This window comes from Condylura cristata, unplaced genomic scaffold, assembly GCF_000260355.1.
Source record: "Condylura cristata isolate star-nosed mole 26May11 unplaced genomic scaffold, ConCri1.0 scaffold00009, whole genome shotgun sequence".
NCBI lineage: Eukaryota > Metazoa > Chordata > Mammalia > Eulipotyphla > Talpidae > Condylura > Condylura cristata.
The window spans coordinates 20,574,057-20,591,542 of record NW_004567110.1 but is presented as its reverse complement, the minus strand read 5'-3'; the positions used below and the strand labels follow the sequence as shown (position 1 = coordinate 20,591,542).

Genomic DNA, 17,486 nt, shown 5'->3' with positions numbered 1-17,486 from the left:
GGGAGGTGACCCACATGGCACGGCAGACCTCTCCTGTCTCGCACGTGGCTCCCCTCAGCAGTGTACTTCGTCGATCTGCCTGTTCTGCTCCCCACTCTGTCCCTGGTGAAGCCTCTCACCACCTCTGCATGTGTGGCCCGTACCCCAGTTCTGTATGCATAAATCTTTTTTAAACTAAATTTTTAAAGTTTAACCTATAATATTGGAATCCACATACTCTAAATAGCAGACTGTAGACAGTTGTAGCAAGTAGAATGACTCCTCCCCAGAATGGCCATATCCTAATAGCTAGAATCTGTGGTTACATTATAAGGCAAAGGAACATTGTAGTTGCATTTGGAAGTAAGGTTATTACTCAGCTGACCTAAAATAGGGGACGGTGGGCAGCAGACCTGTCTCACCTGATGCTTATCTTAGCAGTGTATTTCAATAAATCTGCCTTTTCTGTTCTCAGAAAAAAAACAAAACAGGGAGCTTAATAGGTGGATAATTATCACTTGGACTATTCAGGTGAACCCAATACAGACTTAACGCTCCCTAAATGTGGATTAGAAGGAAGCAGCAGAAAACAGTGTTAAGAGTAAATGCAACACGAGATACAGTGACCTCCATTGCTGGTTTTGAACATGAAAAAGAACTTCAAGCCAAAGAATACTGGAAGCCTTTTGAAGCTCAAATTCAAGGAAATACCTTGGTTTTACCCATAGAGAATCATTTGGAACTTTTGATCTTTGAACTCCTAAATTTATGTTGTTTTTAACCCACCAGAGTAGTAATTACTTTGGAAATATACCCTGTTATATAGTCTTTCTGGGATTCTTATTGCAGTTCAGATTCAAAAGGGCAAAACCAGCTTGGCAGAACTATTTAGTCTTCACTTAGCACAATCATTCTCTCTGTGAAAGCCAAGAAATATATCAATATATACTAGTTTTTTAAATGTGGTTTTAAGTACAATTCCTTCGATAAAATTAAGGGGTGAAATAACCACATTAAATAACCTAAATATTTATGGCAATGTTGAATTCTTACACAAAGAAACATTTCCAAGTCAAGTCAGCCTTGATGCTGAGTTGGTGCTTTGAACTAACTGTTGCTTCTAATTTCATGTCAGTTAGAGAAGCTGGCATTTACGTGCCTTCAGACTACTGTCAGTCCTAGGATCAATATTTATTAACACCAAAGAGAGAACATTTGCTTCAGGACAGATGGCTTAACCACTCCTTTCCCTAACTTCCCACAATGAGTCAATCCTTATGAATCATTGTTCCAGAGTCCCACCAGGAATACAGTGGAAACCACTAGTTAAATCTCTACCAGAGAAGCTCACTCATGTTGTCTCAAATCTGTCACTACAACTGGCTCCACAGTAGGCAGACTTGGGAAATAGGTCAACAGATATTCCTGTTTTGTTCATGACTCATGAGCACTGCTGGATCAGGGAGCTTAACAGGTTGCTATCTTTGTAAGATAAGGTCTTTGGGTGAGGTAGAAATGACACCTTGAGAAAACAAGGCAGGGGAAAGAGAAAAGAGCCAAAATTAGAGGAGAAGATCCAATAACAGCAACAAAACAAGCAAAAAACTATGAATGAATCATTGCCTGAAGGAAGACAGTTCAGAAACCATTGAAGGGCATTTTTTTCCCTTTTCAGTATATGGAATTGTAACAACCATTTTAGGGCAAATTAGGAATTGTCATCAGCTGAGGTCCCTCTTCAGCTCACACATTATAAAGGGGTTTTTTTTTTTTTTTTAAACTATGGTAACCATAGTAGAAATTATCTAGGCCTGATTTTTTTTTTTTTTTTTTGAGTTCAGGGGTCCTTGGGTTCACTCTGAGAAGGGTTTCACCAGAGCTCCACTTTCAGCAGCCTGCAGTCTTTCTCCACAAGACAGAAACCCGATTATATTTAAAGAGCAAGTTTATTAGAAAAAGAACAGGAAAGGAAAGAACACTTGCATAGGCACAAGGAGGCAGGAAAGCTGTCTTTGTAGGGGTAGCATTTGGCTTTATCTTCTTCTTTCTGTAGGGAGGGGCTCATCTTTCCTAGCAGGCAATTGATTTTGGATATCTATGAAGAACTTGAAAGGACCAGAGATTCTATAATGGGCTTCCTTATCTTTCACCTTTTGGGTCTGGGGCTCTAGACACCATCCTCAGCAGTCTATCTGCTTGGATCTTCTGCTGTCATCCAAGCATTGGTACCTGAGGATCTTGGGTTATTTTTTTGTTTTTTTATGGCTGTGTCAATGGCGATGGTAGCTCCTTCTACCTAACTCCCTGTGTGAGTCAATCTTATGATGCCTCTTTTTTCTTTCCTCCATCAGACCCATCCCACCAAACATGGCATAAAATCATGACTTTCTAAAATTGCAAACCAACTTATAACATTGATTCTATTTTTTTTTTCTATGTACATATATTTTTTGCTTGCAATAATGCTGCATTATAACTTTCAGGATATATTTTTAACTTCTCACTTTTCCAGAGTTCTATCTCTAAAGATAGTGAATACTGAAAACTGAAAGAGGGGGGGGAAGAGCCAATAAAAGAAAAATAATTGGTAAATACAATGTACCCCAAACTCCTTCCCCTTAAATTCCTAAAGACATGGAACATGCATGATTTGACACTTTCACCACAATCATCAAGAAGTATGTAAGTATGTAGAGGCCTCCCTGGTGGTATAGGGGTTAGGTCTCAGTAATATCATGCTCTCACTTATCAGTATGATCTGGGTTCCATCCAACATCAGAGAGCTGACCCAAATGGCACAGCAGACCACTCTTGTCTTGCCCAATCCCCCCGTTAGCACTGTATTTCAGTAGACTCGCCTGTTCTGCTCCCCACTCTCTGGTGAATCCTCTTAACCTCTCTCCCCATACCACACCCCAGTTCTTAGATGCATAAATCAATACAAATAAATTTTTTAAAAATGTAGGCAAGTCACCACCTGTGTGTGCAAAGCAGATTTAAAGTGACTAAGAGCTCACTAGAATCTATGACCTTGGTTGAAATCTAGTGTTATTTCTAGTGTTCCCATTTCCTCCCTTACAAACCAGTAATGGTGCTGTCATAAGACAAGTGTTAACATGTAAAGTACTTGCAATATGGAAAGTGGATGACATAAATGCTGTGTATGTATTAGTTGTAATTCTTATTATCCTTAGAGTTCTGGGGCACCTCAGGCTCCTAGGCGAATGTTTTGCCCATCTTTTAGATAAATGTGTAATTTTAAGATAGTATTAGTTGTATTTCAAGGTACCAAAGGTTGATTGCTTGGTATTTTAGATTTGGCCTTAAAGAAATTCTTTGTGGAAAGCTTCGAAGAAATTGAAAAGCTTCTCTCTACAACACAGGATGTCCCAAATTGATAGTATATTTCTTCTTACATCTTGTTCCTAATCCTTAATGTGATATAGAAATTTGTACAGTTCTGTCCTCTTTTGTCCTTGTCTTCTAATATTGTCTACCTGTCCTTTTTCTTGTAAAAACTTGATTTATTTATGCATACAAGAACTGGTGTATAGGCCAGAGTTGTGGGGAGGGGAGGGGATTTGCAGACAGAGTGAGGAGCAGAACAGGCAGATCTACTGAAATATACCACTGAAGGGAGTTAATTCTGTGTATGGTGTTAATGTCCTAGCTTCATGCTTTGGTATGCTGACTATCCAATTTCCCCAACACCATTACCAAAGAGACTTTCCTTGCTCTATTACATGCTCTTGGCTTGTCATGGATTTGTGATGGCAATGCACTCTGCTACCATGATTACAGCTACTGCCTTTAACCCCAGAAACCCTTAAACTGCCATGAGTTCTTGTCCCATGAGCCTTAAAATTTGCAGATTCTTTAGATAAATATGCAGAGTGAAGCACACTTTGTTCAAGAAAGTAGAGAAAAGTTTATTTAGGAAAGGACAAAAGGCAGGTTCACAAAGGAGAGGCAAAAGGCAACGAATGGGTCTGAGTTTAGGGGATATTTAAACATGTTTTCTCTATTCTAAACTCTTGCCATCTTCTCTGTGATTGGCTCTCTTAGTGGCTGTATTTCCTTGGGTAGCTGTGCCCAGCTTTAAAACTCTTAGTCTTTCTTTTACTGCTCCTACCCAGGGTGTCTTAACATTAGCTCCTTGTTATTCTTAAACTTTATTGCCCTTGTTAGCCCTCCCAGATTTCTGTCCTTTCCTCAGAAGTGTTTTTTTTTTTTAAGATTTATTTATTCATACAGAACTGGGGTGCAGGGGCAATGAGAGGTTTCACCTGAGACAGAGTGGGGTGCAGAACAGGCAGATTGGTGAAGTATACTACTGAGGGGAACAGCAGAGACAGGAGAGGTCTGCTGTGCCATATGGGTCATCTCCGGGGTGGGGATCAAACTCATGCTGAAGTGGCTTTAGCTTCTTAGTGTTGTGCTTTAACCCACTGCACCATCGGGGAGGGCCTCTCAGAAGCTGTTTTTAATACTCCCAGAGTTGCTGCCTGTACTGTCCATGAAGCTGCCTAATTAATCTTAAATTCCCACAGTACTCATTAATCCATAAATGTGAGCGTTTCTCAGCTCTTAATTCTGTGCCACTGATGGTTGTTTTGTAACATCAACAAACTATTTTGATTACTATCACTTTGTAGTATAGTTGAAGAGGTTTTTATGCTATATCTGAGGATTATTCTGGCTCTATGAGGATGTTTGTAGTTCCAAATAAATTTTAGTTTTGTTCTATATGTATGCAGGATGCCACTGAAATTTTGATGGGGATTACATTGAATCTGGTTTGCTTTAGATATTAGGGCATTTTAACTTTTCCAAACAATGAGAAAAGAATATCCTTCATTTCTACTTTGATTTTATGCTTGGTGGGGCCAGGCTAGTACTTGTATGGGAAACCACATAGACTTTCTAACCATATAAAATTTATTACTGGTCATTAACACAAAAACAGTTTTATTGACTGAAATAAGAATACTTAATTTTCTTCTTCTGGAGTGATTAGGTAGAGAGAAAAAGCAAGTATTTGTTTAAAAAGGTATAATTCATAAAATTTCTTATACTATATAAAGCAGACTTTTAAGCAAAAACAGCTCCTATTTTAGTTAACTAGGTTTAAAGAGTTGAAGATAAATATGAAGTGAAAAGTTTGCTTGACAGGCAGATTGATAAAAGGTAATGAGAAACCTTTACCAGGAGTTAGATTGAGTATTAAGAAAAAAAAAAAAATAGTTCTCTTAATTGGGACCAAATTAAAAGGAAAGCTATTTTAAAAGGAAAGCCTTTTTAATCTTAGACTAAAGATCATACATACAATATTTCCACATTATGTGGAAGTATTAGAAAGTCTAGGTACACTGGACTTTTTAATTCTTAAAACATGGATTTCTAGGAAAAATAATTGTGGATTATCTACTATTTTCATACCCTGTGGATTAGCAGACCTAATAAAACTTGTAATTTTGGAAGTATACTTTTCCTCACAGTAAATTTCCCAATGTGGCACAAATACTTTCTGATATTTAAGGTTTTTAGTAATAATAAAGCAAAAGTAGTAAACTTAGGTTCACCAACGATTTAGTATCAGTTTTATTTGCAAATAGTCTAGACATTTAATTCTCATAACTTAGCAAAACTCCAAAATCTAATTTAACAAAGAATAGTTGAAACTATTGCTAGAATGTTAGATTTTTTTAGCACATTTATATTTTCTGACACTATTTACGACACTTCATTACGTTTAGATTAACCATTAAAAGATAGGTCATGTTAGTCATTTATTGTTTTAAGCTATTTTTCTTGTCAGGTAAGATGATTTATTTTGCTTAATAAACCCATCCAGGTAGAATAAAAATATTACACTAAATGTTAATTGTAAGACACCCCTGTTTGAGTCAGCCCTATTTAAGCTTCTCTTTATTTACCAAAAGTTATCCCAAATTACATTAACTTAAAAACATTTGGCTTAGTTTATATCATTTTCTAATTTTTAGAAATCTCTATAACCAATTATAAATTAAAACCCATTTTACAAGTTACTTTGGGTAATATCATCTGAAGGGAGAACATAAATAAATGAGAGGCAGAGAAACAAACATCAAATCAGGCATAAACACAGACCTTAATGGCTTTCATTTAATCATTATGTCATGAGTCAGGTAAAATGTAAAAACTATTTATAAGAATAGATTCAGATTTTGTCTCTGGCAGTTGGAAAAGTTCAGATGATCTCCTCTGATGACTAAGCCTAGCATCTGAGGAGAGACATCAGTATTTCTGTACTCGTCCTTAGTGGGTTTTGGCAAGGAAACCTGATAGCTGCTTGGGTTAAATGGGGCTTATATTTTTTTCTTATCTTCTTTTTTGCATTTTAAGGGAAAAATTTCTATCAGCAGCGATTTTAGAGGGCAACTATAAAGTCTCTGGGGGAGACGGGGATATGGATGAAGAAGGTCAAAAGGTGAAGAGGCCTCAGCCACTGTCTCAAGTTTGGATAGTTGTGAAGATTTCATTGCCTAAAGGGAGGCAAGTATCTCAAGGATGCATTTGGGAGCCTCCAGATACTAGTTAAGATACTTCCCACTGGTTTAGTGTGGATCTTTTTCTTTCTAATTCTACATGTAAGTAACTAAGTAATCTCGGACATACCCCATTTTGGCCCAAGGGGTTTTAAATTACCAAGTTCTTTATGTGGATCCATGTAAAAAAAAAAGAATTGACAAGATCAACTAGTTCTTCAGCATAAAACCCTATAGTGGTACATTATTTAACCATTCCCAAACATGAATTCTGCCTTTTGCCTGACAGAGACCCAAATGGATAAGATCCCAAATGTTCCCTTAAAGGCAATGAAATCCTTCACTAGCAGCAATTACAAGATTCTTAAGAGTCTTCTGGGTCCTCTCACATGGATGGATGGATCCTAACAACTACAAAGAAATACCAGAACCTCAACCTGAGAATAGGTACAGATCCAGGAGTCCAATTCAACAAAGACCAGAGGCAAAGAATCTGTATGTGGTGCCAGCCTGCCTGATCTGAAGGCTTTGTTGGGCCACCCTGAAGGTCACTTTGGATTCTGTTCATTGTACAATTGTCCAAAAGAAAACTTGAGATCTTTCAGAGGGAATAAATACATTTGAAGGGGATCAAGACTAAGGACTACAGGCCAGTTTCAGGCGAAGCCTGGTTAGTACCCCTACTTTGCAAGTTACTAGAAAAGGGTTTATAAAGAGAACTGCAAGGGGATTTTCTAGTTATGTAAGTTGTCTGTCAAAATTATGATTGGCTACTAAGCTTCTAAGCCACAAAGCCACTGTCAATCATTGGAAGGTTGTGCTTTTAAACATTTTTAAATGTTTCTGAGTAGCTGTACTTTTAAACATTTTTTCCCATTTTGGGTGGTGGTAGCAAAAGCTGTACTTCTCTAATGACTTCTAGCTCTGCTATAAATGCAGTTGTCAATGAGTTCTTGTTTGGAACTTTTTCTTTCACTAATTCCAGGGGTAGGCCTACTTTTTACTAGCTCAACTACTGTTACTTGTTCAGTAAGGCGTACTACTTAGTACTATGAATTGAAATATTCTAGTAATCTGCAATGACTAGGAAAAGAATATAGTTTTGCTTTCTTATTTGCCATATATAAGCTACTATTTTTTGTTATTTCTATGGAATAACACAATGTCTGAAATGCCTAGTAATGACAACCTTTACAATAATTTCCCTTCAGAGTAGAAATGTGATTGTTGTACATTATCCAATGTACTTATTTAATAGTGTTAACCACTCTCACATTCCTCAGCTCTTACCCTCTTTCTGAACCTTCTGCTGTCCTGTTTGGGTTACTATCTAACCTTTTAATAGAACCACCACAGCCACCCCACCTAGCACTTCCTCCCCCACACACAGCCTATAAAGACATTTTACTTGGAAATTGCTAACATATACACAGTCACTTTTCTCCTTAGCACTGCATTATCTTTAGCACACACACACACACACACACACACACCATTTTATGGTACACAGTTGAGCTTACTAACCATTTGGAGATAATCGTACTATCAAATGACTCAATGTGAAAAACACAAAAGTATTACTTTTGTTTCGTAACTTTCTACTTTTTATAATAAAAATAAAATTAGGAGGCACTACATTCATAGCATTTATACACAACATTTAAATGAGTTTATTTTAAAGTTTAGAACATAGTTTTAAGCTGAGTTAAATGTTTATGAAATGATGGAAAAATTTCGAAAAAGCTTAATCACTGCTCTGAATTTAATACTTAATATAGGTCAATATGAATCCTTAGGTTAATTATCCTGATAGTTTTCGATTCAACATTAATCATATTATCATGTTAAAAATCAGATGTACAAAGGAAAGACATGTGATTGCTATATGGAAATTTGTATATACTTTCCTATTAATTAGGCACCACATAAATTTTTTTAATAGTTCCTAAAAAGGTATTTATGATTGTTATTGTGGGAGATTTACATTTCCCCCCAAGACTTTTAGCAGCTTACTGTCTAAATGTTCTTTTGTCTCATTAAGTTTTACAACTTGACATTCAGAAGCTCAGAAAATATCACCAGGTTTTTTTTTTTTTTCTTTTCCATTTCAACCAGAACTTTTTCTTCTGTTATAGTAATCTCATGGTGCTGGTTACCTAGTCTCTTTCCTAATATCAACAGAGTCCAAGGACTTCAACTATCACTACCAGTTTGCAGGACATAGCCCAGCTTTTTAGCTAGCATCCCAGTGGATTCTGCCATAATCTTTAGAACATAATTCCTACATCTTCCTTCCTTTTCAGTCACAAAATAGAATCACAGGTTTTTCTCCTACTTTTGCTAAAATTTAACTCAAACACTTGTTCACATAAGCAAGAGATGTGAGGACAAATTTTCTGTCTCTTACAAGAGACAGAAAATTAATGGATCCAGTAAGGTTTCAACTCTCCAATTAAAGTATAAAATTCTACTTGAGTTTAATATAAGAAAATAAAGTGAAAATAAAGTGAACATTTTCCAGGTAAATGCATGCCAAAAGAAATAGTAGGACATAATAAACAAAAGTTCTGGGCAAAAAATACTAACTATGTAAGCAGTAACTTTTTCTTAAGTCTGCCTCACATACTATTTCTATAGTATTGTCCAAGGACTCATACTTCCTGCTACCTGTATCTTTATGTAATCCCCTCTTCAGTCTCTAGACTTGACTGTGTGACTTGCTTTATTCAGTGGAAGGTGGGGAAATCTGATGAAAGCACAGGCATGAGAAGATCTTGGACACTAGACTTGCTCTTCTGGAATGTTTTCTTAGTCATGGAAATAGGCCCAATCAGCCTACTGGAGAATGAAAGGTCATGTAGAACAGAAACAATCAGGCTCACTGAATCATGAATAACCAAGACATCCTTGTTTCAAACCAATTATTCGGGTGGTCTGTACTGCAGCAATGGGTAAAAGCTATATTTTGTAGAACTTCATCATGTCTATCTTCAGGGCAGCCATCATATCTTCAGGGCAGCCAATGAATAAAAGTTGAAGAAAGCTATGTACTTAATTAGAAAAACCATAGGTTTCTCAGTGAACTTCAACACCACTAGACCAGCTGTAAATCTGTTATATTTCCCCTCTTCCTCAGCTATATGGTACATTTAAATATTTACAAGACTCAACCAGTAGTTATAAGACCAACATCCTATATAGTCTATAGGTATAGCATGTATCAATGAACAGAGTACACGAGAAATAATTTTATTTTTAAATATTGAATTGTATGTTCCATATAAAAGATGGGAGTCTAGTCTGTCTTTAAAAATTACACATGCTAATGCTATTCTTATTACAGAAGCCAATGTACAGTTTCATTCCTTAGCTTTTATAAAATCATCTCTTGTACATATTTCCAATTCCCTTTAAAAAATAAATTCATACAAGATATTTTTAACATATTAAAACTTAATTGGTTATAATAACTGCCCAGCTTTCAGCATCCACTGAATAGTTCTCGTATGGAGAAGCTAGTAAGTTGGAGTAATTAATTCTCTGTATTTACCTTTATTAAAAAGAGGTTTTTGGTAGTGAGGACAAATAATCTCTCATTTGTTGCTTGAAAGCCTAAAATAGGATCATTGGTCTCTATGCTAGCTACTTGCTGCTTAGCAACCTGCCCTATTTGTCTGCCTTCCTTTCTGTTGTAAAGTACAGTGGACATGGGGGTGGGCTGACGGTAGATGAATACCCGACGGAGGCACTCACAAAGGGCAGCGTAAGAGTAATTTGGGGCACAGGCAAAAAATTTTTTGTCTCTCTTAGATGCTTGGACGTAACCTGCCAAGAAATAAGAAACCACATATTAAACAGGAAGAAAAAAACAAACTTAAGATTAAGAAATACTCAATGTTACTACAAACTAAAACATGTATGTAGATTTTCTAAATTCTCAGCACTGGTTGCTGAGAATTCTGACCCACAATGGGCTAGTTATAATGAATCTTTCCCACCAAGTGCAAAAACACAGCCTTAATTCCAAATGAGCAAAACTGATTGGTTTTCTTAAAGATAGGAAACCCTGAGTTCCATGTAACTTCCATGAATAGTTATAACCAAAAACATACCAAGCTACCTTTATGTTGCCAATGTAATAATTAGCTCATCAATCACAGAATCTTTATTCTCTTATCAAAGAAATGGAAAATGTTTAGATACCATTATATTGCATCCACCTCCTTAGAAGTACTATTATAGCCAATGCATTCTCTAAATTCTACTAGTGATATTTTTAAATGCCAACGCCAACACTGTAAGAGTTCTGTTACACTCTAGCTCCCAGAAATAGAACCTTGAGACCACTGCAAGCTCAAATGAAAGTTCAGGAATCTACTTTAAAACTTAATTATCTTATTACTGAATAAAATGTAACAGTGATGTAAACTGAGGTTTTGTAAAACAATGAGCAAACCAAACACTGAGCATGTAGGTCAATGCTGGTAATTTTAATACAATGCAGGTGTTGAGGAAAACAAAGATGATGTAGATACCTATCTGAAAAGTTTGTAACTAGCTTTGTAGGCTAAGCTTGACAAAATAACATAGCATCAAGACTACAATATCTAATGTAATGTTGATTTTAATTTTTCCTCCTGTAAAAACTGGGTAAAGAATTTTAAAGATAGGTGTGTAGGGAAGTTAGATATTATGCAGTTAAAATAAGAATGTTTGATCAAAATTTAAGACAAATATGCACTTGGCTATAAGGGAAAGTTGATAAATCTCCAACTAGGATTATGTACATACACTAATCAAAATATAATTTTACTTCCCATTGCCAGTTTAAAATAACTTTTCCACAAAGCAGTAACTGAGGCTAATTCATAGAATTTCCTCTCACACAACATTAATGTATTTTAACAAAAATCAATTGTGCAACTATAAGTTTAAGAATTTCAAGCCCTAGTTTTAAAACTAGTATTTTCCCTTTTATCCTTTCATTTCTGCTTATCCTTATTTTCCCTAAATGTTTTCATTATAATGGTTCACTTTTACAGTTAACCTTCACAAAAGATGCCTTCTAATGTTCATTACCTTAAAGCAGTGAAATTACTCTGAAGAAAGCGGAACATGAGTTCCACGCTGGCATTATCAAGTCCCTTGCTCATATACTAACACCAGACAGCTTTCCTGGAGTAAGCAAAGGACTGTGACCAACGGGGCTAGCAGGCCACTCCGATACAGACTGTGCTGACTGCTCTGCCAGCTTAGACACACTAATCCTACTGTTCCAAAGTACTAACATTCACTAGTGCTAGCCCCAGCACAAGTTAACCCAAATGTAACTGGGAGAGCTCAAATTTTAAAAAAGCAAATAGAAACCGTAAAGATGACAGTACTTTTTATATGGGAAAAAGCCGCTCAAGCGCTTGCTTTTTACCTAAAGCATTAAAAGTTGCAATGTGCTCCCACATGTCACCCTGTTTGCTGGAGTGTGGCTGCCACAGCAGGGCATCGACATCATGGCGCAGACAGAAGCAGGGCATTTCTTTAGGATCCACTATGACAGAGAAGAGGTACTGGTTGCTTCCAAGATTCACCTAAAATAAAAGTGACTTTAGTACACTGTATAACAATTACAGTATTAATATCAAGCATGTTATGTTATAGTCATTGCAATACTGACCACTGCTTATTTTAATACAAAGTTAACAAGGTGAAACTTATAAGTGGGCCCCATATATTGGTTGTATGTCTGTTTCACTGTTCAGTTCTTTGTGTATTTTTCAATTTCAATATGAAAATACCTTTGAAAAAATTTGAGGGTGTCTAATGTTTACAAACTCTTTCAACTTGTTTGAGAAGGCCTTGATCACCTTATTTTGCTACATCCAGTTAAATGTTGGTATACTGTACTTTCCACTTTCAATATATATATTTTTTTAAAGATTTATTTATTCATACAGAACTGGGGTACAGGCCAGAGGTGCAGGGGCGGTGAGAGGATTCACCAGAGACAGAGTGGGGAGCAGAACAGGCAGATCGACAAAGTACACAGCTGAGGGAAGCGGCAGGCAGGCCAGGAGAGGTCTGCCATGCCATGCGGATCACCTCTGGGGCGAGCGGGGATCCAACTCATGCGGAAGTGGCTTTAGCCTCTTAGTGCTGTGCTTTTTAACCCGCTGTGCCACCAGGGAAGGCCCCCATTTTCAAATCATTGTGGGACAGATAAGATGACTGACATTGCAATATTTTAACATGTAATCTATCCCAGAGAATGTTACATGATGTTGGAGAAGAATCTGTATTCTGTTGCTTTGGAGGAAATGTTCTGTATCTGTTAAGTTCACCTGGTCCAATGTGTCATGTAAGGATAACATACACTTACTGATTTTTCTGTCTGAATGACCCATTTATTTTTGAAAGTAGGTATCACTTTTAACTACCATTATTGCATTGCCATTATCGCTTTCCTTTATGTCCATTAGTATTTGTAATCTGTAGGACAACCACTAGCCTCACACCCTAATACATCAAAATAATGTCAAAGTATAATCTAACCATTAAATCATATTGAAACACTAGGAAATGCTCAGGTCATAATATTAAAAAAGGAAAAATATGACCCTACAATGTATAACTTCACAACTATTGAAAAAAGTCTGATAATCAATATGCAGTTGTATCAACAATATTGCTTAGTGGCTGTGCTAGAACAAAAGATGCTTCTTTACAGAGTGACAAAATATAGCAAGTAACTACTACTAAAGTCATCTTTGATTATTAAATTATCTTACCTGAATAATTTTTATTTGCAAATTTTTAGAGATAATCACTATCAAGAACTTACCACATGAGTAGTTTTTAATGTAATACCATCAAATCTGCATAAGCTGGAGCTCTCCTCAAAGAAAATATCACATTCTTCTAACTCTTGGGCATTACAAGGAGGTTTTTCTTTATCTGGATTTGGATTCTTGGAGGGAGGGAGGAATGATAATAATGGAATGGATTTATTCATTCTTAAAGTGAATTATAGGAACAATTAAACTAAATTTCAGACCTATGTCCAACTGATAATTATAATAAAAACAAACAAATGTTGGAATAGAAAAATATTAACAGCTATTATACGTGTTCTATACTTAGAGATGCATAACTATTAGGGGCCAAATCCAGTAATATGTAAAAAGATAACATCATGACAAGCATAATTTTTTCCACTAATAAAATGATTTGACAGAACTACACAACTCTTCATTATAAATCCTCTAGAGATACTAGAAACATGCAAGATGAAACATCTACTTAATGGTGAAATATATTCTTTCCCCACAAGGTGAGGAAAGAGATGTTTGCTTTCATCATTTCTATTTACAGTGCATTCTAACCAATACAGTAGGGCAGGGAAACAAAAGATTTGAAAAAACAAACCACTTTCAGCTGAAGTCAAAATTCTGTTTTTGTCAAATGTAATAAATACATTGGTATCTCAGCATAAGTAATTTAAATATACCAATATTGATTTGAAATCAAGTTTAAAAGTCAGTTAGCAATAATTACCTACACTCCTCAAGCAATTCCTGATCATACCCATCATCGTATCTCCAAAGCTCTGTCATGCTATTTGTTGAATAACAGAGGGCAATGATCTCATGGTTTGCAAGAGGGCTGTTGGTTTCATAGTCATATATGTGAATACCAGTGATCCTTGAAATTTTCAGCTTATTGCTAGCAAACAAGAAATTTGGTTTCTCCATTTTTATCGTGTTTTCTTTTGACACTTCTCCTACTTTAGAATGCGACTAATACCTTCTTTCATACAGCCTGCCTTATAACAGTAGATCTAGATGGCATTCAGCAAAATATTTCACATAAGTGAGATTATAACTGAAATTGTAAGGTAAGGCTTTGCACATATACAGCAATAACATTTTATAAGTTATCAAACAGAATATATTCTTCAGAATCTCAGAGTTGAATGACTATTGTATAGTCACTGTAATCATTTTCAATCAGAAAAAAACTGTAGCATAGGATATAAATACATATTCTGATATTGTAAGGTTACCTAGAAAATTTCAGTGGTAAGCAAAATTTCACAAGATATATCATAAAAACAACTGTGCCCTGGATAAAACTGTCAGTTGATTCTTCTAAGGAATACAGATCAGAGGTCCACACATGCAACAGATAGACACATGCTCACACACAGGTATCCACACCCTGTAAGAAATGTGTATTAGAACTTTAAACCATGCCAGCTAATCTTACATTAGAAAAAGTAAGATAACAAAACACATTCTGGATTCTGGGAAAGCCATGCTATTGCTGGAGTTGCTTACCAGTTCTTCAGAAGTCAAATGCATCAAACGCTCAGCTATCGCAGCACATTGTGCTGAGTCTCTTATAAGTTCCCCTTGTTTATCACCAACTATTAGCTCTGGCCATGTTAGCCCTTCACTCTTCTTAATCAAAGAAATCTCCAAGCTAGAAGTTTAAATGAGAAAAATGGCATTAGCAATCATACAACTAATCAATAGCAAACAAATCTTCCACAGAAATTACCCCTCTGGCATCCAGAGGCTGTTTTAACAAAAATCATGCCCACTTTATTTTTTTAGTTTTTTTTACTGTGGTAAATCACGTTCATTTTAGCTGTGCATGATGCACCACTTATAACCCAAGAGTAAATAATTTAGATTTAATGAGTAAACAAGAAATGGTAAACTAGAACTAGTGTGTTAAATGGCTTGAAGGGAGTGAATGGAAATAGTCAGCTATCTAGAAAGTATTATGTTTAGAGGGACGTACTGGACTATAACAAAGGCAGGCCAGCAGCATGAGGGTGGTGGCAGGCTTGCAACGTTAACTGGAAAGTATCTAAACCCAAAGATACTTCTTTGTGAAAATAAAGGTACTGTTGACCTCACATACAAAGAGTAGCAATAATATATTAATCTAAGAATGAGGCTGGTTAAACCAATACAAACGTTAGCTTTTAAAATATGTATCTTAAATTTAGGACTTGATGTTTTAACTTTGATAATACGGCGGTGGGGGGAAGCTAATGTGATCTGTCAACTTCTTTTAAAATCTAAGTTCATACATCTAAGCCACCTAACAAATTATAAATGCACTACAGTATCTACCAGGAAACCCATAGTTTAAGAATTGACACATCTAAAAAAGGGGAGCCAATTCAGGGCAAGTTACAGGTAAAGAAGGTTAGGAAGTAGTCCATGTGTCTCTTGAACAAGGGAAATCCAAGTAAGTTGCTTTGGGGGCTAGTTACAGAACAAGGCTGGGTGGTGGTTACTGTTCCCCAGCCAAGCAACCTTTTCCGTAAGTCGCCTTTAGCACACATGTGCCATGCTAACCCATGCCCTGGAACATAACTGCAAGCAAACAATTGTAAGAACACCATAACTATTACAATAATTACTGAATAGATCACGCAAGCTTAGCTATTCTTTTTCAAGGTTGCTATTATCACCGACTCATGGATTAATTACAGCATTTTAAATTTACTGAAACTACTTGTTTTAAGAGACTACAAAAAATAATAGTACTTATGTAATATGAGCTCCAATATTAGCATTAAACCACCACCATCAGTAATGCCTGGATTTAGTTATATGTCCAAAGGAGAAAGTTAATCTTGATAATGATGCTGATAATGACAAAAGCCTGTAAGTATAATGCTTACTATGTGCCAAAGTGCTGCCTTAAGCACTTTACATGTTTTTATTTACTGCTCACCAAAAAGTAAGTACTATTATCTCCATTATACAAATAAAAGGGGGAAAAAAGCACTGAGAGGTTAAGTAACTTGCAAAGGTCACAAGCTAGTAAAAGTTTGGTTCCAAGGTCTTGTTCTTCATTACTGTACTACTGTCTCTCTGCAAAAATGATTGTAATAACTAGAGTATTTCCTCAGCGACCAGAATACTGTTCTTGGTACTTGCTACCTAAATAAATTAGAAGAGTTCAGTTACATGAAATTTCTCAACTCATATCTGTTTATCCCTTTTAGCACAACTGTATTTCTAACTAGAATGAAAAGGAACATAAAAATCCTACCCATTTTAAGTTAGAAAAGTAAAAATCCTTCCAAATTGAGAGGGAACATCATTTGAAAATGAGATATGAATAATTTAATCAAGTACAGAGGACAGCATGTGTTTCAAACCAATAATACCACCTACACATCACTGTAATTATCTTTTATAACATAAAATTGCAATCAAATAGCTCAATTTAATGGAAAACAATACTGGTACATGTTCACGTATTAAATGCCAAAACTATCTGCATAAGGTCCAGCTATTCTCCTAGACCTTTGACTGCTTGATAAACATACTTAACAACATGCTCTGGCTGGCATTTTATAAATGCCACCCTCAGATCCCTCAGATACATAAGTGTTTAAGTCAAGTCACCAGATTTCCCCATTAATATAATGAATTCAGGGTATCTGCTTTAAAACTTGACTTTTTTTGAACTAGATAAATACTTAGTTTAGACTCCCAAAATATACTCATAACAAAGACTCACATGGACTAATCAAGAACTATAGTTAATGCCTAATTCTATTAACACATCACAAAATTTAATAATTACAAAGATTTCTTATTCTATGAAAAAATCTAAATGGTGGAGAGTGAACTTACCTGAGACAATATATTTCTAATGAGGCACAGTGGTAAGGACTGAATTAGTTTCATAAGACTAAGATGAAGATAGTGAACCATCCCATAAGTTCTCTTTTCCAGTCTACCTTCCTACATCCAAGAGATAACCATTATTCTGACCTAATACCATTAATTAGCTATACCAGTTCCCGAACTGTGTGTGGAGTCATATAGTATATACTTTGTCTCTGGGGTTTTTTTACTCTACAATGTTTCTAAGATTCATTCATTCTGTTGTGTTTAATCAGTAGTTCTTTTTTCTTCTAGAGTGTAGCATTCCATTATATGAAAATACCAT

General features: G+C 35.8%; 1 protein-coding gene across 1 annotated transcript in view; it reads right to left on the bottom strand.

The window, feature by feature from the left end:
- Positions 1-8,188: 8,188 nt before the first annotated feature.
- The window catches only part of NUDCD1 (NudC domain containing 1), a 39,423-nt gene continuing 30,125 nt past the window's right edge, over positions 8,189-17,486 (bottom strand). The window contains exons 7-10 of the mRNA XM_004680001.2: positions 14,840-14,984; positions 13,345-13,470; positions 11,935-12,094; positions 8,189-10,334 (exon numbers count right to left, since the gene is read on the bottom strand). Coding sequence (XP_004680058.1) covers positions 10,042-10,334; positions 11,935-12,094; positions 13,345-13,470; positions 14,840-14,984 — 724 coding nt within the window. The 3' untranslated portion in view covers positions 8,189-10,041. The remainder of the gene's footprint in view (positions 10,335-11,934; positions 12,095-13,344; positions 13,471-14,839; positions 14,985-17,486) is intronic.